This window comes from Centropristis striata, chromosome 1 (genome assembly GCF_030273125.1).
Source record: "Centropristis striata isolate RG_2023a ecotype Rhode Island chromosome 1, C.striata_1.0, whole genome shotgun sequence".
Classification (NCBI taxonomy): Eukaryota; Metazoa; Chordata; class Actinopteri; order Perciformes; family Serranidae; genus Centropristis; species Centropristis striata.
The window spans coordinates 28,718,879-28,746,157 of NC_081517.1; the positions used below are offsets into that span (position 1 = coordinate 28,718,879).

General features: G+C 37.4%; 1 protein-coding gene across 1 annotated transcript; it reads left to right on the plus strand.

Moving 5' to 3' along the window:
• Positions 1 to 1,697: 1,697 nt before the first annotated feature.
• suclg1 (succinate-CoA ligase GDP/ADP-forming subunit alph) lies at positions 1,698 to 25,852 on the plus strand. Its single transcript, XM_059337717.1, has 9 exons — positions 1,698 to 1,837; positions 5,170 to 5,270; positions 9,263 to 9,379; positions 9,597 to 9,809; positions 10,304 to 10,361; positions 10,947 to 11,030; positions 14,703 to 14,854; positions 18,600 to 18,788; positions 25,430 to 25,852. The coding sequence occupies exons 1-9, from the start codon at positions 1,804 to 1,806 to the stop codon at positions 25,454 to 25,456; spliced, it is 975 nt and encodes a 324-aa protein (XP_059193700.1). The 5' UTR covers positions 1,698 to 1,803; the 3' UTR covers positions 25,457 to 25,852.
• Positions 25,853 to 27,279: the final 1,427 nt, after the last annotated feature.

Here is a 27,279-nt window from a genome sequence, read left to right on the forward strand (position 1 = left end):
AAACAATAAAAATAAATTACGTGACAAAAATAAATAATGAAATGAAAACACAACTTGTCCATCAGGAAGCAAGGTACATACAGTATATATTCAAAAGAATACATTTATTTTTAATTGAACATTTGACATAATTTTGGATAGTAATATATTGTTTGGATATGCAAGAAATATAGGATTAGTTTAAAAAAAGACATTGGTGTCTAAAATATTTTAGCAAAAATAATTATTCCAAAACTGTGTTTTCTATCCTCCAGTTAGAGACCAAACTTAATATTTTCACATGTTAGAACTGATCAGTATTCAATACCTTGTGACAAAAGCAGTTTGTGTCATTGGACAAATGTGCACATGTATTCAAAGTTTAACAAATTTTGTTGACAAAATGATACATGCATTGATAAACTGTATGTTAAATATTATAATGTATAGGCTACACACACATATACTGTATAAATATGAGGCTACATCTTTTCTTTTGTTGTTGTTGTTCCACATTACATTGATTTAAGTGATACTTCCTTGCAATAAGTGCATTCAACTATCAGACTTTGGACCGTGAACCATTAACTTTTTAATGGACCTGCATGCTTTCCATCATTCAAAGTCACTTTCTGCAGTCTTTTGATCACTGTTTCATAATAATAGTCATGATATCACCTCACAGGGTTTTTCATCAGCTTATAGGACATAATTGCAAAAATATTGTGGGTCATAATGTGACAATATACTGATATACTGATCCACCGTCTGGATGCCCCACAGAAAAATAGTTTATGAGAAAAAATATCCCCAGGTTACTTTTGTATCTCGCTGCAATTAAAGTTTGACACCTGATTCCATATATTCAAATAGCCTTCTTAAGAAGCCTGGCTTCTTTTATGATGACCATATTAATTAAATACAAAAGCTGGTTATTGGTGGGTGTTGTGAGTAAGTCTGCAACACATTAAGTGTGTCTTTGATAAAAGTAGGTATCCAATAAAAGAAAAGATAAAACTCAGTATCCAGGAACTCTGTGACAGCCGATGAAAGACGACTGTATGCTCAAGAACCAGTGGAGCAGGCTTTTCTTGACACATTTGCAATAACCTTGTTGTCCTTGTTCTTCACTGTTATTTATTTTTCTGTGTAAATGTATTGGCGGCAAAAAATAATAATAATAATACAGAGGACAAATTCACTGCTTGCTCTTTCAGTGTGTGTGTGTGTGTGTGTGTGTGTGTGTGTGTGTGTTTGCGCAAAACTGAATCTTAATCCTGATGTATGTGTAGGCTACTACACATCATTGTGTTATATTTCATTAAACTTTACAGTATCTGGTGGAAGGCTCTAGAAAAGACAAGTAAATGGACATTTTATTAACCTAACAACTGTCTCCTTTGCATAGACTGTGTGTCAAAAATAAACTTTAAGCTTCGACTGTATTTTTAGCCAAGGGCAATCAGGGTAACCTTTTACTGACCACATCCATGTGGTTGATGCTCCCTCTAGTGCTGGCAATGTTTACTTCACGCACTGTGTACAGAACTACTTTACCCAGAGTGCAGTGTAAATTAAAGCAGCGTGCTATTTCGCCTGAATGTTTATAATTCCTGTATGTGTTTAATCTACTATATTTACAACTCCTGAATGAAGCATTCAACTGGCAGTTAGAAATAAACACATGAACCCCGGAGTTCATTATCATATAGCTCACGTTTTCAATGTAACTAAAAAAATCCATAGTTGTTGGCTATATTTGTAGTCAGCTAACATCTGTGTGTCGGGTCCTCAGCCTCTGGTGTCATTGGTGAATGACCGAAGATGTCTCATAGCAGGTTGTTTGCCAGGCTGCTTTGTAAGTATTTCAATAAATTCTATATATAATCACCTGAAATGTTTGACAGTTTATATTCCGTAACAGACTGACTAGTTGGCTGACTCGTTGGCTCTGTGTTGTAAATTAGAGGAGCTCTGCAGCATCAAACAGTCTTGCACTGGCTAGCAAATATCCCCTTGGTTGGCTGTCAGTTAGCTTCCAGGCTAGTTAGCAACATTAGCCTGCTTCCATACGTGTACGAGTTTTTAAGTCACTGACAGTTAGCCTGCCTGCTAACTAGCTAGCTTTTCGCCAACGTCCAACTGAAATCTAACTTGACCCTCTGCCTGTCTGCTCCCAGATCAAGTATTGTTGTTTTACCCTGTGTGTCCCCTCGACTAAATGTAGCGTGTCTACTCACTTTGCTCAAGTTGTATTTGACGTTGTTTTTTCACCCAGTTATGAGTGGAAGCAGCTGAAACAGCTAGCTAGCTGTTCAGTCAATCTGTTTGCAGCATGCATGCTTAATGGGACAGTTTTATTTTTTTTTTTTTTTACAGTAAGTTTGCTTCAGGCGATGCATTAGCCATAGTTTGCTCGGTTATTAAGATATAATCGTAGTTTAGTAGCTCTCACATTGTTAGGGCATTGAGATAGTGTGAACAACTGAACTTTGTACAGTGTCTTTGGTATGTTGTCTTTGACACAAGATCAAAGTTCAGCCAGTGAGGGTGAATGCTGCTACTTTACGCTAGTCTAGTCAGAAGCCACTGTTTGGATTTCCCACATCGTCACACTGTTAAAATAATCGCCTAACTTAGTTTTTGTCAAAATATTTTTTTTTCAAACCTAAATCATCTCCTCATGACGCCGGCCACCTATGGTAAAATCGCCTACATCCTCAGCTGATCAGATCATGTTATTTTACCCCTTTAAGATCATCACTTCTTTGACAATTTGCCACATTCATAGGCATCAGATAAGAATCCAGCAAAGAAGAGCTGGAGGGAGATTGTTTAGTTATCAGTTTAGTTTATCAGTGTTTTATTGTTGGCACTAATATTGGTAACACTTTAAGGTGTCTATATAAGAGTGACATGAGCGTGTCATAAACATGACATGGGATGTGTCATGAACATTAATGACACTTTTAAGTAACATTAATGCTCATGATACTTGTCATGTCATGGTTTTGACAGGCTTGTGTGACTCTTATGTAGACACCTTCAAAATAAAGTGTTACCATATCTTGCTTAAGTCACAAAGGCATGTTCAAAAATTTGCCTAAGTCATTTATATCTCTTAAGTTACATACTTTACACACAGTGTTATTACTATGCCAATAGCCATCCTTTGTTACATCCTTTTTGAGTGAAATGATCAATAAATGTCATATGTCACACTTTTGGTGAAGTTTTTACTTTACTTTTACTTTGTCAATTCTTTGAAATAAAGTCGACTCACAAGCTTCGAGACCATAAAAACAATCATTGGTACATAGTTTTATGTTTTTTCCCTAATATATGCCTTATCTCATCATTTATATTGCTGCTAGCAGGCATCTTTTGTTTGATGCTTTTTTGTGCAGGGTTGTACTCGCATGCAATACATGAAAAGCTTTTAACCTAGTAAATTTAATTAATTAGCTTAAGGTTTCAGCACATCTGCGTGACTTGTGTAGACTAGTGCACTGAAGAAAGGCAATCAATTGTATTGTAGTGTTCATTAACATGCTAGTGTCATGTCATCTTTCTATGGAGCAACATTGGAGTGAAGTTGTGTTTCATAAATCAGAGGCTGCAGTGAAAAATATGTTTGTTAATTAATTAATTTGATTTTCAAAATGTCAGAAAGTGGGGGAAAATGCCACCACAAGTTTCCAGCACCCTGGATGAAATTTGAGTAGCTGTCTTCAAACTCAATCCAACAAGTTCAGGGATCTTTAGCAGAGTATTTAGCAGAGCTCCTGACTCACACGACACCGATTGCAATGTCAGCCAGGGCAGAACGGAGCCCCCGGGGGAGGAGAGGTTGAGGAGTAGCAGATGGAAGCAGAGCAAGGGTCAGAAACAGCCGAACATAGCAAAATGAAACTAAAAGAAAAAATACAGGCAGACAAAAAGGTCTCTGCAGACTGACATCGCCACACAATTCTAGTGGGTCATAAGTGGTGATGAGAGGGATTATTTTTGACTATGACTATATTGATCCAAATCCTTCTTGATTCAACTCTAAACTGTGTGTTTACTTAAGAAAAATGTTTGCCCATTGTTAGGAAAATACTCTTTTTATGACTGTAAATCATACATGCAAACAACTAGCCTTAATTACCTCATGAAAACATAATGGACATTCAGTTAAAACTAGGCTTACCAGTCACTATTTGTCTAAAGCTCATAGTGAGATGCAGCATGTCTCTGGTTTTATCTGTAGAGTAAGGCTGTTATACAACAGCTGATATTTTTGTTTTATTAGTTGTCTCACAGTAGAATAAACCATGACCGACCCTCCTCACTTGCACTTTGACTTGAATTGCTACTTACCACAGTAATTATAAGTCTGGTCATTAAAAAAAAGTCTAACAGCTGGAAACAGAGTTGATAAGACCTGTGGGACTGAACTGAAACGAACAGTAAATATGCGTGCTTGAAGGCAAAACATTGAGCTAAAAGGATCGAAATAAAAGAAATTACCCGTGAGTTCGTCCCTATGAGTAGATGTCGTCCTTTATTGCAATGTCAGTTGTATTTAATGAAGTGTATGGTTTTTAAATGCATGCAGTTACCCTAAGATTTTAGCTTATAGTATGCAAAAAATGCTGTTAATATTCTTGAAATTGATAGCATTGTCTTACAATTTCTGCAGTAGTTGCTAACAGCTTCAGAGCATAAGCGACCAACTCTAATTAAAAAATACTCCTTGTACATCTTAGAAAACTAGAGTGCAGTAAAAGTCAGCTGTCACGTCTTAACAAAAGCTGGAATTGTTGCCCAGCAGCAATAAAAGATTATTGCAGTAGCACTGTTGCCAAAACACTGAGTCTAAACTCTTGGATGAAAAGTGAAGACTGTTCTTATATTAACCTTTTACCATTCACTTTGAAAAGAAAGAGGATTGTTGAAATATAAAGGATTTTGTTGATTTTCTTTTTTTTAATTTCCAAACCATTTTTCTACAAAAGCATATGTTTTGGTATTTGCACAACTAGATAAAGCAACTGTAATTTAAAAAAGAATCTGCACATAACAGTACATTTATTTTCCTTCAGTGACAAGTGGATAGGAAGATCTCTCTCTAAGATTTCAATGATTAGTATTGACTTGTGCATTTCACGTATACATTTATTGACCCCTTTCTCTTTCTCCATTCAGTGCAGCAGAATGGAGTCAGGCACTGTTATACAGCTTCAAGACAGCACCTCTACATCAACAAGAACACTAAGGTCATCTGCCAAGGTTTCACAGGGAAGCAGGTTTGTACTGAAAGCACCATATCATTTTTTTTTTTTTTGGGTTACTGTAATCTTGTTGTGAAATCTCAGTTTTTCCTTACGACACACCCATGCACAAGCACAGTAAAGCAGCAAAGACGAGCGATTATTAAGTTCATTTTTTCCCCCTTTCAATGTGTTCACAATGCATTTGCTAAATTATGTCAATTAAACTCAAGTTTATTTTATTTATATAGCCCAAAATCAGAAATATTTTAAATCTGTCCAATAGACTCAGTTAAGATTAGAAAAAAACTGCATTAGTCCTACGGGAACTACTTCACAACTGGCACACATGAGGGACTTTTTTGTCCCTCTCTCAAAGCAGACAAACTAATTTAATTTATTTTTGTATATACTAAAGTAACACCAGTAGAACTACAATAGAGAAAAACATAATCACAATATTCGGTCAATTTAGTTAACACTTTGAATCCCAAGCAGTTTCAGGGAGCAAAAACTTGCGTTATATGTTACTCAGTGTAGTGTTGTTTTGCACTGTAGTATACAAGTCCTGCACCTCTATAGAAACAGCAGAATCATGAAGATTCAAGAAGTAGGGAGAAAGCTTCAATTATGTTTATTATGTTTGTTACTAGATTCTGTTTTATCCTAATTTTCACAACGACACAAAGTGTTGCCAATATTGGGGAAAAAAATGGAGGTTCCCAAAACTATAAGCTACATATTGGACTTTTTACATTTTTTCAACCTCCAATTAGGACCTCACTTGTCCTTTCCTCTCTACTCTGTGTAACACAGCCTGTAGTTCATTCAACGTTTTGCTTAATTTTTGTCACAGATTGTCATTAATGGCTTCCCAGTTGCACTGAGGAGCACATAATTTAATGTTTCTCACAGGATCCAGTTAGTATAAAATATCCACCAATAATATAGTATGAAATAATACTATTTTAAGTTTTCCTGACTCACAAATCGTCTCACATGATTTGTTAAATGACCGCAACAAATTTGCAAATCCAATGATAGTTTCTTTTTTTAAAGTGTCTGCTTATGATGAATGGTGTAATTTTGTCGAGTCATTATAATTATTTATTTTGTTAAGAAAATGTGCCTTTTACACATGCCGGACGGTTGTGGGATAAATATTTTAAATTTATGAATAAATAAATACCAAGTATAACATAAATAGTTTCAGGCAAAGTGTAAAAGAATTTTGAGTAAAGTCGAGACTGTGCTAAGAATTGTTGTTTATTTTTTTATTTGTAGTATTCATAAGTGTTCATGATCTGTGTAAATGCTGAGATTTGTCCTTATATTAGTTGATTCTGTTGTAACCTATCTCACAATTGTTATAGTGTAATTGTTGCGGGAGTTGTTTCATTCCCTTAAAGGGTTGTAGATCAGGCTTGTTTGTGTTTTTATTTCAGCAAGTTTTGTAGAAATTGATTTTTACTTTGACTTCAGTTTTTCCCCCTGTGACTACCCTTAGACGTTGTTTTAGTCAGTAATAACACCTTCCAGTTATTTTCAAGAGCATGAAAAAGCTCAGGTGATTCACTTTGAACCGTGTCCAGTCAAGGAGAATAAAAATCTTGGCAAGTGTGTTCAACAAGCCAGAAACTTGGACTTTACAGATTTATATCCCGCCTCTGTCCTTACCCACATTCCATTTTTCATCTTCCATTTTCTCTTCAACATAATAAAAGGTTGTTAAATATAGTTCCAGTGAACACTCTGGGTAATTAGAAAGGGATGAGAAATGAAGCAAGTGCTATTAAGTGCACATTGTCGTGTCTTTCTGGGTTGATAAGCAAGCAATTTTTCAAATTTATTGTCCCAACACATGCGATAATAATGACTGGCAAAAACAGCAAAGTTAGCAGAAGGTGAAGGAGTATATTACCATTTGGAAAAGAAAAATGCTGATTCATCGCTTCTAATTCCTCTTAATAGGCTAGTTATATTTTTTACATGAAGGTCATTTATTTGCACCTGCGGTTATGACCCTTGGCTACTTTATCTACATTGTTTCAGCATCTTCAGTAATAATTAACAGACTAAAGACTTATAGGATTTGTTCAGCAGAAAATCAATTTACAGAGCTTTGATGTACTCGTTTGTGGGAAAGTACAACTGAGATTCAGTCCTAAAACACACTGTACTCCCTTTAGTGTTATTGCTGCTTTATCTTGTTTATTTTCATTTCAATGGGGCCTGGTGGTGATATTTGTACCAACACAGAACACTATGAACAGCAAGCAATAACAGTTGTCTGAGATTACCAGCACCAGTGTCTTTATCTACACATATTAATATCCTCTTAATATCCAGTTTCCACCTTTTCACGTTACATATTCTGTATCGGCTTGTTACAGCTCATAGTAATATATATATATATATATATATATATATATATGGCATTTGATGCATTTTGACAAGGATATTTCAAATTATCCATTTTCCCAGGTCACAATCGGAACTTAAAGTTCAACTTGGACTCTGAGTTTTTTAGTTTCTGTACTTTTTCTTCTACTTTTCTTTGTATACATTGACATGGGTTTGAACAAAGTTTGGCTGCACAGCCTGAGTTTGTACTGATTTACCCACTGGCAGGTTTCAAGAGGTTCAAGACATTGTTAATACAGTCTGGTATTTAGTTAAGTATAGAGATAGGAGTTACAGAAAATGGTAGACAAAAATCCCCACATATTTAATATTATTATTAAGTGTAAAGTGTGTCAGCTTAGTTCATATATAGGTCAAAATTCCTTTAAAAAATGTATTTATGGGTTCCTTATCAAAAATAATAATAGAAGAAGTAGATCAAACTTTTATTGGTATAACACCTTCCAGATGACTGACAACGTAGACAACAGAATAAAAGAGTAGTTTGGGAAAAAAAAGACAACAATTTAACAGTCTGAGAGCAATGCACGGCAAACAATAAAAATTGTGAAAAAGTAATAAAATAGATTTAAATGCTATTATACCAGTAATGGCATTAAAACAGGGTGAAATAAAACTCAGATTAAACAATGATATAGGTTAAAAAGACAAACGACATGTAAAATGATGACAATAAAATAGATTTAAATGCTATAATAATAATAATAATTATAAATTTGTTTAAATAAATTCTAGGCTGAGCTAAGAGAAAATTGGACAAATAAAAGATAAATAAAATTGAACACAACGTAAAGTAGAAGACATGAGTACAAGTGAGTAAATAAAATATTGTAAACATTGTCTATATATCATTCTTCAGCAAAGCCCGGTTAAAAAGATTAAGTTTAAAGATTTGCTTGATAGGTCTTTCAAATTTAAAAAAAGCTGTAAATCAGTGGAACTGCATTGCAAGGCAACATCGATGGTCCATTACGCACATTGCAGAATGTATGTTTACAACTGTGAAATGGACTACGGAGTTATATAGTGAAGAGAAATCTGAAAGTGCACTACTTTTGTTGGGTCCACCACATATATGTCAGGATTTATGTTGGAATTGGAGCAATTACAGTTAAATTAAGTTATACAGTTTTTTGTTAGGCTCTTCTGAGAAGACATACTTGTAAATGTAAATTATGAATAAGACCTGTGTCTGCTTTGGGTTCCCTATAACCTACATGGAAGTGAAAGTATGTAAAATATATTTTTTGAAACTATCTTTCTTGGGCAATATGTTGGAAAATATCCAAAGCCACTTTTGATTTGTTCTTCAAATATTCTGCAAGGAGATTAAACTAAGCTTACATCATTATTTATCTGTCAAGAACATTTTGATTCCTCCTCATTGAATATATTTACCAGTCGGGCTGAATCCCCTGGAAGAACCCAGCGTCACTTCTGTATCCATCCCTTTACTCAGCAGCACAGGTGATTAATCCTGGATGGCAGCATATTTCCTCCTTCCTCTCTGTCTGTAATGATATCTCAAGGTTGACGCTTCAGAAAGTGGCTGTACCTCACTTCATTACACACTCATATAAACACTGACTCCTCTTTCCTCGTAGGGAACGTTTCACAGTCAGCAGTCTCTCGACTATGGATCCCAGTTAGTTGGAGGTGTTTCCCCTGGCAAGGGTGGTAAGACGCACCTCGGCCTGCCAGTCTTCAATTCCGTCAAGGAGGTATGTACGACTTCTTATCCATCTGTGGTTTTTCCTCTTTTTTTATTAAATCTGTTGAAATATGTAGATATGGATGTGACAGATTTGCTGCTTATATCCTGTGGAGGACTGTGAGGCTTTCACAGATGCACTTTAAAGAAACATTAGGTGGCACTATTTCATAACTTTAGAATTTCCATTTTTAATGCGCCACCAATACCTTTTTTCCTCGCCTCAGGCAAAGGAGGGCACAGGGGCAGATGCCACTGTGATTTATGTACCACCTCCGTTCGCGGCAGCGGCCGTCATTGAGGCCATTGACGCCGAGATACCCTTGGTGGTGTGCATCACCGAGGGCATCCCCCAGCAGGACATGGTGAGAGTGAAACATAAACTCCTCCGCCAGAACATCACGCGCCTCATAGGCCCCAACTGCCCAGGAGTCATCAACGTAAGCTCTCTCTCTCTCTCTTTCTCACACACACATGCACACACTAATGCATGTTTTTATATATTTCTTTTAGTTTTGCCTGAGAGAGCTGAAAGTATAATCTTCCTCCCAAGGATCCAGTAGTACTTTAGATTTAATGCATTTATATTCTGGTACCTTTTTAAGCAGTAAAGCAGTGCTGCTGTTTTTTGTTTTTTTGTTATTGGATTTAATATTTCAGTATTTCTGGATTATAGAGTATAGCTGAATTTGCATTTTGACAAAGTAGACTTTAACATATGGGAATTTGTGGAGTACATATTTATTGAGTTTTTTTTTTTGTTTTATTTAGAGTGAGCTTATGCCACAGAAAATAAGCTAAATAATAAATGACTGTTCCATAGAGAAATGCTTTTCTACTGTAAAGAAATAATTTAAAGTTGGCGAACTGTTGATGCATCACTGAGCAGTAGTAAAAAGTAAATGTTCTTTATTTTCATGTGTCTTTTCTGTAGCCTGGGGAGTGCAAGATTGGGATCATGCCAGGCCACATTCACAAGAAAGGAAGAATTGGTGAGATTTTCTTAATTTGCCAGTGAAATTTCATTAAATCACACATATTAAATTAATTGTTTGGATATATATGTATTTTATTTTTATATAAAACTATTCGCTCCCTCTCAAATGCTAAATATACATTTATTTTAAAATATTTTCTAAATGACAGTTTACATGTACATAAATATGTGAGGGTTATTCGCAGCAATCTTTAAATGAACAAAAAGGGGGGTGAAAAAGTAATTCATGCTGTACTTATAACTTCCTTTCTTCCCAAATTAAAGAATTTAAACACTGTCTTTAAATTGCGGATGGAGCTTCTGCTGTTGACAGCTTGATAAGCAGCGTGCGCTGCTGCTGACCACTGAACCTTTACAGGAAGTCTGTTTTTATAGTAAATCGACTTCCATCATTCCCAGCACAGACAGAACAGCTGTTCCAGAGCTGCAATCTCTTTTGTTTTTGCTGTCATGATGAAACTATTCAGTGTTTGGCAGGAAATGACAGCTGCATCATATATCATTTTATCACCCTTGATTGAAGCAGTGTTTTTGTTGTGATGTTGCAAAAGAAAAAAAATGTTGTAAATCTTTCTTTCAGGCATCGTGTCCAGATCGGGGACCCTGACATACGAAGCTGTGCACCAAACTACACAAGTCGGCCTGGGCCAGTCACTCTGCATTGGTAGGTTACCAATGACCTGTGGTATATTGAATTTAAATTTAACACACAGTAACACAGCTCTTACTTTTATAGCCAGGCAACAATAAAAATAAGCGATTAGCTGCCACTGTAAGATCAAATCAATCATGATTCACTGTTTTGCTTTATGGGTTGTTGGCTGCGGACATTAAACAGGACAATAGAATCATTTTTTTTAATTGAAAGCAACCATCATTTGTGTTGATTTTGGCAGCCCCTATGGAAAAAAAAATAGTCGTGTTTCAATGAGCTTCACTATCTTCTGTCATAAATATGTTGATCTGGCCTGTGCGTGAATTTGCTTCAGAAATGAACGAAAGAAATGCACTTTTAACTTTTAATGCTGTATTTCTTTTTGAAACGACTCGCATTGTACTGAACTTCTTAGAAATAGTACGGTGAATCTACTAAATACACCTTGAACCAAAACTCATCAGATGCTGCTGCATTCCATCGAATAGCACAGAGGCTTTGTATTGAAAAAGCACTAACCACCTCTCTGATCATTGCTTAAAATATTCCTGTCAGATCTGAACATTGAAGTTGCTGCCATCTTTAAAGAGCACTATTGAGATTGAATAGACCGATCGAGTGCCTCAGATGCAAGTGGAAACTTTCAATATCTACTTTTAAATATCTTTCCCTTAAAATCTTGAGTAAAGTGTGTTTCATCTCCTGAGGTTCTGTATTACATGAAACAAAGAGGTTAAAAACTAAAAGGCCTTACTATAATATATTACATGAACACCCTTTAGAAGCCAAACCATTTATAGAGCATTGATTTCATAAATGTTGAAATGTGTCCTGAAGCAGCAACATTTTTAAAACTTGGCTGATTCATGCCAGGCTCGGTATGAATTGCCGGTAATACAGTCATTACTGCAATTCTCTAGTACAGATATGGATCTTCCCATTAACAGTATATCCTATTATTACCTTACTTTTCTTCCCCGCAATTTTCACAGCCTTGATTCTATAATTTACTGATTTCCACTGTAGATTAGCAACACACACAGTTTTATAACACGACAGGAAACTGACATTACTGTGTATACATCAATGTTTCTTGCTGTGAAAAATGTATCTCACCAACTATGTGTTCAGCCATTAAATGTGCCTATAAGGCACAGGCACAGGGACCCAAAGAGTCAGGGCCCCCCCAGCCTTCAAATGCAAAGTTCTCTCAAAGAGACGCATACCAACCACTTTGCAAAATGACCACATAAAACTACTACAAAGAAATGCACAGCAACTTCAAAGAGACAAAAGACGAAAAGCGGCAAAACGACCACAAAGAGACAAATGACATACAAGAGATGAAAAAAATAACTGAGACTCAAAATAAAACAACCCGCAAAGAGGCACAAATGACAATAAAACGATTTACAGAGATCACAATGAGGCACAGAAAGATCTCAAAGAAACAAACAGACTACAGAGACAAAGCAACCACAAAGATACTTAAAACAACCACTAACAGACACAAAGTGACACAAAATCACAGAGATGTGCTACAACTACAAAGAGATGCAAAACGGCAACAAAAATGGGCTGAAGCATCACAAACTCCATGTCTTGCTGCAATGTAGGAAAGATGGCGGAGCCTTTCTGTGCCAAGGGGCTCATTGTCTCATAATTTGCCCATGGTTGCTTGTTGTTATCTTAGTGAAATGATCAGTTGAGAGCCCTTACATGTCTGTTGTTGTTGCAGCTGCATTCTGCAATCTGTTTTAATTCCATCAGACCATCTTGACTTCCTGTAATGATGCCATTATACCCAGCTCTATTACTTCTTGGCAACACCGAAAGTAAAATGATTAACTATTTTACGAAAACAAATTCCTTTGGCCAACTTAACTACCACCAGAAAATCTATATTAAAGGGCTCGTTGGACACCAAAATTAACTGAAAAACAACTTGGCTTCATTATTATTTAGACATTTTAATTATGGAGTGTCCTCTAGCCAGACTTCATAAAGCCACTGCTGCAACCGTATTAAATATTGTAGAGTTCATTAAGGAGGTTTATTGGTGGTTCTGCTAGTGACTTCTTAAGTCTGAGTATGACCTAGGGGCTACAGCAAATTACAGTTAATACAATATTTAATATCACTGTCATCTTTGTTGCTGGTAATGTGCTTCTCTTGATTATTATTCATGTAATTTTTTTTTTCTTGGTGTTGCCAGGTTTTTTAATGGTAAGAATATAAATCTAGGTGACGTTTTGTCTGTGGGGATTTATCTCGGGGAGGTTTGCCCATGCTTTTATAGATCCTGGTGTAATGTTTTTGTGGAAATTATTTTTTGAAAATGATTATTGGACCCCTGGGATTTGGAAAAGCTTCGTAAGTCATGTTCCGCGGATATGAAAGGGAAGGTGTCATAAAACTCCCATGCAGAGATAAAGGTGGACTGGGACAGTTGTAAGATTGAAGAAAGTCTTAAAGGGACAGCTCACCCCACAATAAAAAACAAGTTTTCTCCTTTTACCTGTAGTTGTTATTTATCAGTTCAGATTGTTTTGGTGTGAGTTGCAGCGTGTTGGAGATATCGACTTTAGAGATGTCTGCCTTCTCTCGAATATAATGGAACTATGTGGCACTTCACTTGTAGTGCTCAAAGCATCAAAAAATATATAGTTGGAAAAACTCAAAAGCAATGTCTCATCACAGAAATCATGACCTACTCAAGATAATCCACAGACCTTGCTGTGAGCACTTTCATGTTTCACAACAAGGTGTGTGTATTATCTATCGTGACTGGGTCATGATTTCTGGAAAGAGACATTGCTTTTTTTTTGAATGAGCACCACAAGAAAAGTGCCATCTAGTCCCATTATCATCAAGAGAAGGCAGACATCCCTACGGCTGATACCTCCAAAAATCGGCAGCTCGCACCAGAACAGTCTTTATCGATAAATAGCGCTACAGGTAAAAGGAAGGAGTGAATTGTTCCTTCAAAGTGACTTTGAAATAAAAAAGAAAAAGACTGCTCCTTAAACTTCAGTCCAGTGTAATATCTGTATGAAAAAAAACTCCATCTACACTTTGTTGTTGTGTAAAAGGGGCTCAGTTTAACACAGCTATAATCTATATTTTTATATTATGTAGTGACAAACAACAGAACAGAAAAACAAACAGAACTATCACCCAACTCTGCAGGTCCCCTCACCTCTGAAGGATTTTAGAATCTCTAAGCTCATTGATTTGGCTTTCAGGCCCACATCTCCCCTTCACTTTAGGAGCATTTACCAGTTAAAGACACTGATATTTTTTCAAATGAGTGTTTTACGAAGAAACGCATCTCTCAGTAGCAAGAAATGTAAAAAGTGAAGGTAATACATTGCATTAAAAAAAAATCTAACTGAAAAGGTAATGTATGTTGTTGTAAAATCATGCAGAACTTAACAAGTAACATTGAATGTGCTCACATGAAACATTCAGTGGAATTCAGCCAAATGGATTCTGGCAACCCGCTGAAGAACTCTGAGCATTCTAACTGCTGACTATCAGACCGTATTGACAGAAAGCTTGGTTCCACCTGCCTCTTTCTCGGCTCTCTGGCTGAACAGCCATGTGATCCTCAAATATTCACAGGAATTATCTTTTCAGAGTCTTGAGTCTACAACAAGTGTTTGCTTTGTCTCCTGCTAGGTATTGGCGGGGATCCTTTCAACGGTACAAACTTCATAGATTGTCTGGAGGTGTTCCTGCAGGATCCCAAGACGGAGGGCATCATCCTTATTGGAGAAATCGGAGGCAATGCTGAGGAGAATGCAGCGGAGTACCTTAAACAGCACAATTCTGTAAGGAAATAACACACTGGGCACATTATTTTACCTCACAGTCCTTGTAATATCCTCTACTACAGCGATTCACCTCTGCAGATCTATCTGTTCGCATAAAAAATGTATCCTTTTCTGAATTAGCTTTTAGTCATGCCCTTTCGAATCTATCAGCTGTAGTGAACACAGGAAACCATGGTATGTCTACAGAAAAGTGTCCTTTTTCTTTTTTTGATCACCGCCACAGGCTGATTTTCTCACTTTTCTGTGTCGGTGTATAAAGAGTAACAGATGGGATGAAGGTATGATTCACAGGGCATGTTCTAGCTATCTGCAGTGTTGACGAGCAGGGAACCTTTTGTGATGCCCACATGTGATAAAAAGCAATAGGGTGATGATTGGCTTATGTGGCCAAGCGGCTGCGAACTTCTCATCGACATTTTTCTGTTCACCAGGCCTGTACTTGGCAATTTTGCTTCCCACAGATGACTTGTAACCTGTTAATTTTGTCAATGTGTACATGTTTGTTTCTGTGCATGTGCGCGTTCTTACGGTGCTCTTGAGCTGAGAAATGGATTTGATTTGCCCTCGGCTGCTCTAATGCATGCAAATCCCGCTGGCGTCTCAGGAGAATGACTTCTCACTCACTCAACAAATACAGTCCAAACACCCACCACCCCCTCACCCACTCACCCAGAGTGTTGACAGCAAGGGACAGTTCAAATGAAACACGTGCATGAAAAAGCCCAGCAGAGCGTGGGAGTAAGCTGCAGATCTTTCGTCGAAGGTCATTTGTGTAGAACATCGTACATAAAATGGTGTATTCGGACCTTAATAGTTGAGCAGAACAGAAAGTATTCTGGATACAGTGTTACTTTGGTGTAAACTTCATTTGATTTAAATACATTTCAATTGGTATCACCAATTTACTAACCAAGGGCATCTCCCACATATGTTAGTATTTTTGTTATTGGAGAGCACAATGATCCTGGAAGGACTGTAAGATCAGCAGAAATAATGAAATACTACAAAACAGTGAAGACAGAGATTGTTTTTGCTCTCTGATGATCAAGAGGATTTAGTCAATTCAGGAGTTTCACTGATCTGTTGTACACACTAGTGATGCGCGGGTCGGGGTTTTTCCAACCCGTGGTTCCCGCATTTATTTAATAATTTGACCCGCTCCATCCTGCCCGCACAACCGCATATTTTCAACTGTGGTCCTTTTTTATGTTCCTTATTTTATTTCTCCTCCCTCCTCTTTCCTCGCTTTGTTTCCTTGCTTCTCTCCGTGGAAGGAAACGACATAAGTGAGGGAAACGAAGATGCATGTAAGAGAACTGAGAAAGGACCAGTGTTGTTAAGCATTAGGCTGTTTTGGACATATTTAATCCTAAATGACCCACCCCGCCAATAAAGTGAACATTTCTTGACCCGACCAGGCAAATCAGCACTGGCTCCTGTCGGCAATGATCATCATGTGGGGAAAATAAATAAATAAATGACTTGGGAAAACATTGTGTTCATGTATAATAGGACACCATTTTTCATAGTTAGAAGTTAACTAAGAAAAGGTTTCTTTTTTAGATGCTGCATTTCACATTTAAATGACAAATTCTGCCACACTGGAAACATTTAGTTTCGAGTGCTCAGTGAAATTAAAGGTCCAGTGTCACGATTGATTTGTGTCATGCAACATTAAATATATTGAACTGCTGCACATTGTACCAAAAGGTGAAGAAGTATTGATTTCAGTATCCTTCTGTGTAACAGTTGAGTTACTGCAGACTGTTTATCCACCAACAACTTAATTCTGTAGAATTCAAGAAAACAACCTTATACTTCCCACAGCTCTGCTGTCAGATTTTATGATGCAGGGCATATTTCAAGGTTCAGTCTTCATCAGCGTCGGTGACGCTTGCCAACATAATATGGTCTTAAAAGTCACCTGTATCAAAGGTCTGCCTATCACTGCCACAGTTTCACAGGCTTTCTGAAGTCAGAAATAGGTTTTACACAGAATAACCATATTACAATTTGCTTCATGCATATCAAGTAGGTTGGAGTATTTGGCACCCAAGCTTCCGTAGAGGTTTACTGAATTTTCCTCTATTTCAACCCCTTGATTTTTAGCCCAGCCTGTCTCCGCTGAGCTTAGCTAAACCCCTTGTAATTCTGCAGGAACAACACTGCAAAGTAAGGCAGGCTGTAGTCTGGAGGAAGGCTGAGGTGAGAAAAGCGTTGGTGTACGCACACATGCCAGTTTTATTCATGCCTACCTGTCATGTTTATAGGGGCGTATAATTGTCTTGGGTTGGCTTTTTAAGCTTGAGTACAATTTCTCACCTTGGAGCTGTGCTGTTTTTGTGTTTATGGAACAAAGCCCTCCTCCAGTCATGTTAGCTCACAGTACAGAGGTGGGGGAACTACCCTTTGGTCTCATAATTAAGGTAATATATCTGAACTGCTAACAGTGGAAGACAAAAGACGGGTAAAGTGAATGATAGTATAACTCCCCTCCCTGTATGCATTGTTAGCACTTAGTATCAAGGGAGGCAGGGATTAATAGAGTAATTAAACCCCTTTCGTTTGAGGTAGATTTAAGACTTGATTCACATGAGGGTGGTTTGTTTATTCAGAACGTGATTGGACTTTTGAATAGTGAGTGGGGTTCGGTGCTAATTTGTTTTGTGCTTACATTTTTCAACTCACAGAAGAGATGCTTGTAACATATTTAGAGCACTTTAAAGGAATATTCCTTTACTCTTTATTTCTATGTTAACCGTGCAAGTGTTAATGTCTCATTAGCGGAGCATTTCTATCCAAAGTCCTCAACATTCCCCTGGCTGATGCACGTCCTGCTAGTCTTAATTACTAAAAGTCATCTCCAGTTTATAGTAGCGGCTGCCATCTTGTTCCTGCCAGTGTTAGGTCTGAATTTGGAGCTGAAATTGCAGTAGAAGTGGGTGTCTTTGAAGGACCTCGCTGTATTGCTTTGGCTGTCGAACACGCCACATTCACTCTCTGAAAGCCGTCTGCCAGATGAGCCACAGCCTCCATTGAAAGCTCAGGGCTGTGTGTGTGTGTGTGTGTGTGTGTGTGTGTGCACGCTCATTGCACAAAGCCGTCCTCTACAATTATGTTGTTATTCCTAAGTATGAAATATTAGCTGCTGTACGTGCGCACACACACACACACACACACACACACACGCAATCACACGCCGTCCCTCTTGCTTATGTTATTGCTGAAGATGAAATATTAGCTCTCTTCACCTTGGAAATGATCTGAACTGTTGAACGTAACATCCATCAATGAGCAAGCAGCATAGACAGGCACTGAGCTAATCAGTGCCTGCATGACTAATTACCATCTCAGAAATGAGATGATATGAAATGGCAGGAGCCTGAGCCCCTATCTGGTCATACACCAACCCATGCAATTAAATGGCTTGATTGACCCTTTGTTTTAATAATGCAGGCTGAGACAGAGATGACTGGTTAGACAAGCCTGTTATCATGGGAGCTCTGTAATGGGAGGACATGGGGTGTTTAATTTCTAATGAATGAATAAAATGCAGGTGCAGAAAGCTTATTCTCTCTATTTTAGACAGCCCTCCCCTCAGTGTGCTCCCTTCCTTCCTCCTTCTCCACTTTTTTGCTCTGCTCACTGCACTCCTTCCCTTGAGCTTATTCTACTTTTTTTGTCCATTTCACCTCATTTTACTCATGTTTTTTTTCTCTTCCTCTCCCTCTTCTATGTCCAGGGTGCTAATTCGAAGCCCGTGGTGTCCTTCATCGCGGGGCTAACTGCCCCTCCCGGCCGTAGGATGGGCCACGCTGGCGCCATCATTGCTGGTGGAAAGGGGGGAGCCAAAGAGAAGATTGCGGCCCTCCAGTCAGCTGGAGTTGTTGTCAGCATGTCCCCTGCCCAGCTGGGTAGCACTATTTTCAAGGTGAGTCCTCTGTTCCAGCAAGACATTACTATTTACTGACGCTTTAAGAATAGTAATCATGAGCATTAAATATAAACAAGTACATTTACTCAGTTACTGTACTTAAAGGGGTGGCTCAGATGTATTGAAGTGGGGCTGTATAAGGTACTTATCAACAGTCAGTGTATCACTTAAAGTAGGTGGCAGTGGTCATCACCTTTTAAGAAAAAAACTAGGTCAACACCTCATAAATGGCTGACTGCAATGCGATGTTGTGGGTGTTTGTGAGTCAAAGGAATAGTAAATGACAATAACTATTCCTGTAACATGTATGTAGATGCAATTGTATAATCCACAAACAGCTAGGTATACATTAATGCTGTGATACATTTTGAAATGACTTAAGTGAAGTAAAAGCACTGTCCTTATGAGGACATTAACATAGTGTTTGAAAACAGACGCGTGTTGTGAACGTAGGGGATAGCTGACGAGCAGCCTTAAGCAGCCCCGCCCCCCGAACAAAATGTGATTACTCAGTCACATACACACCTGTGTGTAGGCCAGACCTCAGCAGTCAGCCAAAAAATGAAATTTTAAATTAAAACAGTGCTAGGGCTGAAGTTTTTTTATTGTGGTTGTGTAAATTTAGTTGGTATGGTTAAATTTCTGCAAAACAAAGTATGGCAATTATTGCTTGAGTTAAGGTATGCGATATTTCCATCATTCCATGACCAACCGTGATCTAATTTATGCTGCACAGGGCCTGAGTCTGCAAACAGTGAAAGTGAAAGTAGTTGGTTAACTTGCTGAGCAGTTGGAGGTGGAGCATGTTGCCTGCAGCTCCTCATCTAATGGCTCACTGTGGAAGCTCCTGATTGATCAGTACTCGCTGCAATATTTCAAACTGATCTGCTGTCAAGAAATGCTGAAGATTACCATTGTCTTGTTTCGACAGTGTCAGTCTAACATATTACATTTCTTGTGGCTACTTCACAATAAAAGTAAACACAGATTTTGCCAGTTAAAGGCTTTTAATGTGAAACTGCTGCAGTATGAAATGCAGTAACTTAATACAGCATTCTCTGCAGATACGCCGACACTCAAATGACATAAAAAAACTTCACAGCCTTCAAATGCTTAAACTATTTGCTACAGCACTAGAAAGAGTCTCATACTGAGCTGAAATGAATCCAGTGCACATACATTAGATAAATACATTTTTTTATTTTGCTCTGAGGGAAGTAGGGAAACACTGTTTTGCTGGTAATGAAGATGTTGAATGCTGGACTTGCTTACTTTTACTCTTGTTGCATATGTGAATATGTGATCTCACACTGATCCTGATAATATATCTGTACTTTAAACCCTCCCCAAAACAAATTAGTTTATGATCCAAGTTCACCAAAATTATTTAAACTTATTAAATCTTATTTAAACTGCTCCTCTGCACTTCTCAGACATGCACCTCATTATATAAACATAAAGGCAATTTTAGTCTTTTATGTAAAGATTGCAATGACAATCTTGCTACATTGGACCAAGTAACATTTCCACAATACTGCATGTTGCCTTCTAAGAGTCTAATGCTATATCTGAATAAAATCTTAAACATTTACGTAACAGGCTTCTATGTCTGAACAATAAAAATCCATTACTAGCATTACTAATAGATAGATGAAGTCAGCAATGCTTCGTGTGTCTGAAAAGGGCTTTTATTTACAAGAGACATACATTATTCAAATTTGCATCATCACCATCGCACACATGCACTTTAAAAATGCTCAGTCACACGGTAACATTCTCCAATTTATGTTTTACTCACTAAATTATAATCCCAAATATATTGGGCTCAGATGTTTTTATGGGCTCATCCATCATTCGCATCTCGTCTCTTTTCTTGAGTCTGGCTTCTGTCTTCATCTGCAGTTTCTATCTGTTGCTGTCAAATTCAAATCTAATACGATGTTTACCTGTGATTTTTTTTTTCATTTACAAGGTTATTTTAACAGGCGCAACATATAATAAACAGGAATTTCAAAATTTTCAATCCATACAGAGATAAAGCTCAAGGCTTCTTTTCAGCCCAAGTCCCAGGGCTGATGAGCAATAATACAAACAGCATATACAAAACATACAATAAGCATTATAAAATACTGGTCACTATGTACATGGTCACAGAATGCATATTGTGTTTACAATATTACAGTTGTGCTGGTTAAGTCATTCATATTGTCAAACAAAAAATTAAATTGATCACATTCTTGATTCTACCACAGTCTGATTTATCCACATTTTTACCATCATAGAAAAATAATAAAAATGTGGGTACTTTTATTATGAAAAGAATTGAGGATTAGAAATGAAGGATCATACAAAAAAATATTCCAGAACCTAATAATAACTGGCCAAATATAAATGTCGGTGTGTCATTGATTTACTCAGAACGAGCGATGTGACAATACTTTCTCAGACAGAAAACGGAATTGCTGTACTGCAGTGCATCCTGTCTTACGTCAGGATGCACCATCACGTTTAAAATCTGTTTCAGTGTTTTAGTTATTTAAGACAAGATATTAAACATTCTTTAATTTGATATAGATTTAGAAAAAGAAAATGGAAAATATATTTTGTAGATTCTCGTCTGAGAACATCTGGGAAACATTTTCACTCATCATTTCTGCTCAGTCTCATGTTAAAAACAATTGTGAGAAAATGGCATCATTAAGTGTATCGAATCGTGAGTTGAGTCTACCATGACATCCCTCATCAGAACTAATGCAATTCATACAAATTATAATAGAAAAAGATCATACATAAATGATAAAATACTGAGATCACGTTATCATTACATTACTTAGAGGTAACAAAAACCCCACATAGTAATAAGTAAACATACTTCTTTTCATCTTTAGAACCAAATATCTTGTGATTCTGGTGAACTTGTAGCAGCACCTTTCATCACTGAACAGTTACAAATGCGGGAGGTTTTACTGGAACAAGAATTTTTTTTTTTCTGGGACTAGCAAGGTTTAAGATTGAACTTTTAATATGCCGTAAAGAAAGGCAGAAGAGAAGGGCAGAAATTAATAAACGCGTGTTGACAGTGGCTGAGTTGGCGCCACTGCCTCTTTATTTCAATTTATCTCCAGGGAAGCACTGTTAACAAGATGTATAAAAAGTGAAAGCATGTATTACACCCATTCATCATCTTATACTTTCATTACCACTGCTGGCACTACTGCACGCGGATATAGATTTACACACTTTTTTTTTTCTTTTTTTTTTTTTCCTCAAAGTTTAATTCATAATCATTGTGTGTAATGATGAAAAACGTGCGACGTGGTTGCTCATTTTGCTGTACATTGTGTTCATACATCTCTGTTAATCTTATTGACCGCTGTAATCGAAGTAATAGAAGCAAGTAGGCATAATGATTCGAGTGTGGACAGAAACAATGACGACCCCCCACCCGGTCTCAGCTGCTCGGGGTGGGCGGGAGCAACTCTGCTGTCACTCACCTGCATGAGCCTGTACACGAGTGGTGAAAACATGTATCTACAGAAAGTGGATACATGCGTCATCATGTTTAATACAGAGTTTTTTTAAATATAAAAATAGGCACAATAAACTTAACAAAATAAGCTTAAAATTGTCTTTACAGTACATACTTTCATTCATGAGTCATGTTTCAAGTCTCTGAACATGAATTTCTGAACTGTGTATTTTGAGGGTTTTTTTCTGCAAATAAAACTATTTCTGACAGACGGTAATGGAGCTCTTACGTCCGAGAGGTACGTCATCAAATTAAACAAACTCTGCTGGATGCTTTTGTCCTCAAAATTACATGAGCATATCCTGGCATTCCATTTTATCTTCGTAATAATTAGATACACTCCAATTCTGTATTAGTGCAAACTAGATGCAGCAAGCAAGTTAACATTTTCTTTTTTCCTTGGTGTGTTGTCTAATGCACATCTCATGGACAAGTACATAGGGAAATGAAAACCTTCAAAAGATGTAGTTGAAGTTTCACCATCAGCAGTGAGTTTATTGGAAATACAATGCGCCTGTCTGAGACCTTGGGCACAAGGAAATACAAAATAAGTGATTTTTAACAAGAAAAGTACCCAAATAAAAAATTTGGGTGAAAAAAGAATTCATGTCTCTTCTCTGATCCAGAAATATCACCAGTTTTGAAGTTGTTTTTATTTATATTCTGCATGTCTACTGCGGATTGTATACTGTATTGATTCTCACAATCAGTATTTAAGTATCTTATCACTTGCTGTAATTGTCTTAGGTGTTTGTGATTGAACTCACATTTGGATTGGTTGTTGCAGCAGCATACAGGGGTTAGCAACCTTTTCTATCGAAAATGTTGATTAAAAACGGAGACAAAATCCACCTGGAGCTGCAAAACATCTTTGAACCTTTATAATGGTAACAATTATCAATCATGCCACTAAGCCAGAAATACTGGAGGTGAAAGAAAACAAATCTATTTTCCTTTTCTCTTTTTTTCGATTTGACCAGATGTGCATAGGCTATTTCTCTCTCTCTATAGGCTACATAATGTTTACAATTGGAGAATGTAAGAATCACTTTAGACCTACACCAATGACTAATGAGAATACAAATGACAACCAAATGTATATATTCTCATATTATTTTTTTTTATATATATATATTTTGTCAAAGCAACAGGGAGCCACTGGAGAATGTTTTCATGTTATCAGTACATCTGCGCCACTGCACAGCAAGAGAAACGAGAGAAAAAAACACAAATAAATAAATCTTTCAACTGAAATAACCAATACTGTTACACAGCCAGATTTGGATGCTGTGATAAAATAAAAAAAATAATTAAATAATTGGCTAAATCCTTTGGGACCTACATTAAACTAAATACTAACAAAGACAAGATCTACTACTAAGACTTTGTTTTTTTGTATTGATATATAGACTGACTCTATATTTACACAGCATGCTAACTTTTTTTGGGAATCGGGTTTGCAACTTTTACAGAGAAATGTGTGTCATGCAAGACACACGAGATATCTGCTGAGAAAATGTCATTCCAGAGCCTTTGACAATGAAAATGGCAAATTGAAGCCAAATTAAATATGCAGTGCTTGCATTGATATCCAGAGGAATTTTCAGTGCCACTGGTGCAAGGACAAGATATCAGAAAACTTGTGTTTATCTCCGAAGGACTTAATTCATATGCAAGGTAGAATAATTATGACCTTTTACTTGTTTACAAAATATCAGGAACTCCTAATCGCAGCAGCAGATAGTATTATCCCTTCCTGCTCAATATTCACAGTGAAGCTTTCATGCATGTGTGTTTAAATGTGTGCAGACAAACAGAACCAGGACACATTTAATCTCAAGATTTTGTTTGTGTAATGAATTCAAAAGTTGAAGGCAGCGTGCACAGACCGTATTTACGATGTCTGCACCCCTCATATATCTGGCCCCAGGTGTGTTAAAGTGCCTGTCACTGCTAGCTGTCTGACTTTTGCTACATGTCATGTTTTTCTCTGCTCTCCTCAGTTTTCTATCCAGACGTATCTTCACCCGTCCCTTCTGAGTGGCAACCTTTACTTTCCCATATTTTACTCCCCCCTCCCTCCCCTTCCCTCTTGACTTGTCAGGCATCTGAGTCTGTCTCACACGAAAACTCTTTTTTTCTTCTTTTTTTTCCACCTCTCTATCACAAACAACTCTGCTTTTACCTTGGTGCTATGATTCTTGTCTTGTACCCTTGAATTACTGTCTGCTACTTTGAACCAATGAAGCATCTGTCTGCTTATGTCACACATATCCTCCTTCTGCCTCTGCACTCTTTCCGTCCCATTTCATCTTTTTTTTTTTTTTGTCCTCACAGCTTCGTCACTAATTACCAAACCCTGTGCTGCTCCCTCTTTTACCCCGTCTCATCTGCAAATCAAAAAACCTCCCCGACACCCAAAATGTCTCCTCATTGAAATCATTCTTCCCAGAAAGTCAAGCTCAGAGAGGCCAAGGTTGCTTCTCAAGCATTTCAGAAACCTGAAAATATTTCCTCCTCAAGGTGGCAGTAGAGCTTCAGGTATCCCAAAGCCACAGAGGAATGGGCCAACATGTGCATGAGTGCTTGTGTGTTCTGCAGACCTGATAAATGACATTTGCATTAAGTTACTTTCCCCCTGTGGAATGGAAAATTCTTGGGGAACGACATATTCTATCATCCTACGGTTTGTGTGATATTTCCCAAATTGAATATGTAAATAGCTACATCCTTTTTAATGGCTAACATAATGCTTTCTCATTTGTAGGCACATGGTTGGACTGTTGAGATAAACACAGCAACTGTAACCTCACATAAATCAGATTTTTTTTGTGAGTGTAGCCTCTATCAATCACAGGAAGTGAGCTGTTTTAATGTTGACAACTGGAACTTACTGACACGTACGACTCTACATGATTTGCACTCTCTAGGAAAAAAAACAACAGGCTCTCCAGAGCTCCAGCTGCCTCTGTTTCCCTGCCTCAAGAACAGATCTGAAACACGGGATCAAAACAGAGACTGTGTGGATTTTGCATGAATAAATCATTTACTTCCATCTCTCTCCTTTTCACATTGTCTTCTTCTTTTTCTCTCTTGTCCATCTCTGTAGGAGTTTGAGAAGAGGAAGATGTTGTAAATTGTGTGAGAAGACATCCGACCTTTTACCTGCTGTCCTGAAATTGAGACGAACAGCTGCCTGATTCTGGAGTTGGATATGGCCGACAGCATCTGTACAACCTGATTATTTCAACTACAAAGCGCACATGCAGTGTTTATATTGTAATTTCTGCCATGAACTTGTACCTTGCACATAACGAAAGAATAAAACATAGTGTCCTACCGGTATCTTAAACAACTCATTGTGAACACTGTAAAAGCTTTATAGATGTTTTCCTTCCTTCACAAAATGTAGACAGCCTGAGGAAGATGCCATGGTAACCTTGGTGATCTGTTTCGTTCTGTTATACTCTTGCTGTATTCCATCACTCATCTCACTGGCTGTCCACCTGAATAAGAAATATTTCTCATATCAGCTTCCTGCTGTGTTGTTTCAATCCTTTCATATTGTGCATTTGAGAAGCAGATGTGGTCGAATTACTCATAAGATTTCGGGTGTCCAGCTTTCTGCCGTTTTGAGCATCTTAAAATATGTAAGAGAACAGACAGGGATACAAAAGGTCTTATGTTGAGTGGGCATGAGCTTTTCAATTACATATGGTATGAAAAGAATCAATTACAAAGTGCGGTTTGAAGTTGAAGGGGCTTTCATAGAATACATCTTGAGGGTATGTTTTGGATTTTTTGAAGTGGGGTTGTATAACCTACTTGTCCATACTCAGTGCATTTGATGGCTTGTGGCAGGAGCCCTAGCAAGAAAACCAAACTGTAGTTTTACCTTGCAGAACACAGGAGCTGCTGCTCTGCCGCTGTAACAAATGGTTAGTTTGTTTGTGTTATAGTGCTGCTGTAGAGTTTCACAGAATTAGTTCGGATTCACCAGAACTCCCAAGTCTGTTCGATTTGAAGAGAGCCTAGATATCTCCAAACCGGGAGTGTACCGACCGCCATCGGTAATATACCAACTTTGTATACGAGCCTCAGACACTCCACTTTAAAAATCTGAACTATTCCTTTGTTAGGAGTGAAAAGACAATCAGTGTTCTCTGTTTTTCTGGTTGACAAATTAAATTATTTTATTTTATTATATACTTAAGACTGTTAAGGAAAAGCATAAACCACAGACTTATCAATTAGTCCATCAAAAGCTAAAGTGGCAAAAGTTTGCAAAGATTTAATTGAATTGAAAATGACTTTGTGACCATTTGTCTCAAATTCACGCTCTTAACCATTAGTGAGCTGTCAGTGCTGATCAGTGAGCAAGCATATTTATGTTCCCAGGGTCCTAGGTTTCCCAGTACTTCCCCAAAATTCTCTTAACATACATTAACTCTCCTGCTGTGATAAAGTTAAAATGTATAAATATTGTTCAGTTAACCCTAACCTGTTTGAAGATGTCATTTGTTTAACCCTGGGCCTTTTTCATAATCTAAACTTGTTTGGAAACTTGATTTCATAACCTTAACATGTTCCAGTTATTTTTCTCCCTTTTTCTGTTTTCCTTTGCATTTGTTTTAATTTGGTCGACTCATTTTTATATCATTTTTTTTTTTGCGTACAAAAAAGTAACTATTAGCCAGTGCTAGACCAGTGCAATGTCATGACCCTAATGGTTATAAGTACCCTAATCTAATCCTAACCTTAGCCCATATCATTCAGTAAATACAGAGCAGTGGAACATATTTTCGGGCTCCCATTGTGAGCTTTGTGGGAATTTAGGAATGACCCCATCTGTGAGGGTCGCAAAATCCAAAATCAAGGCAGCTGTTGTAGTTTATAAGCTTTATTAGCCATCCTTTTTTATTTATTAGCCTCCTCTGTTGAAGTCTAAACTCCTCCACA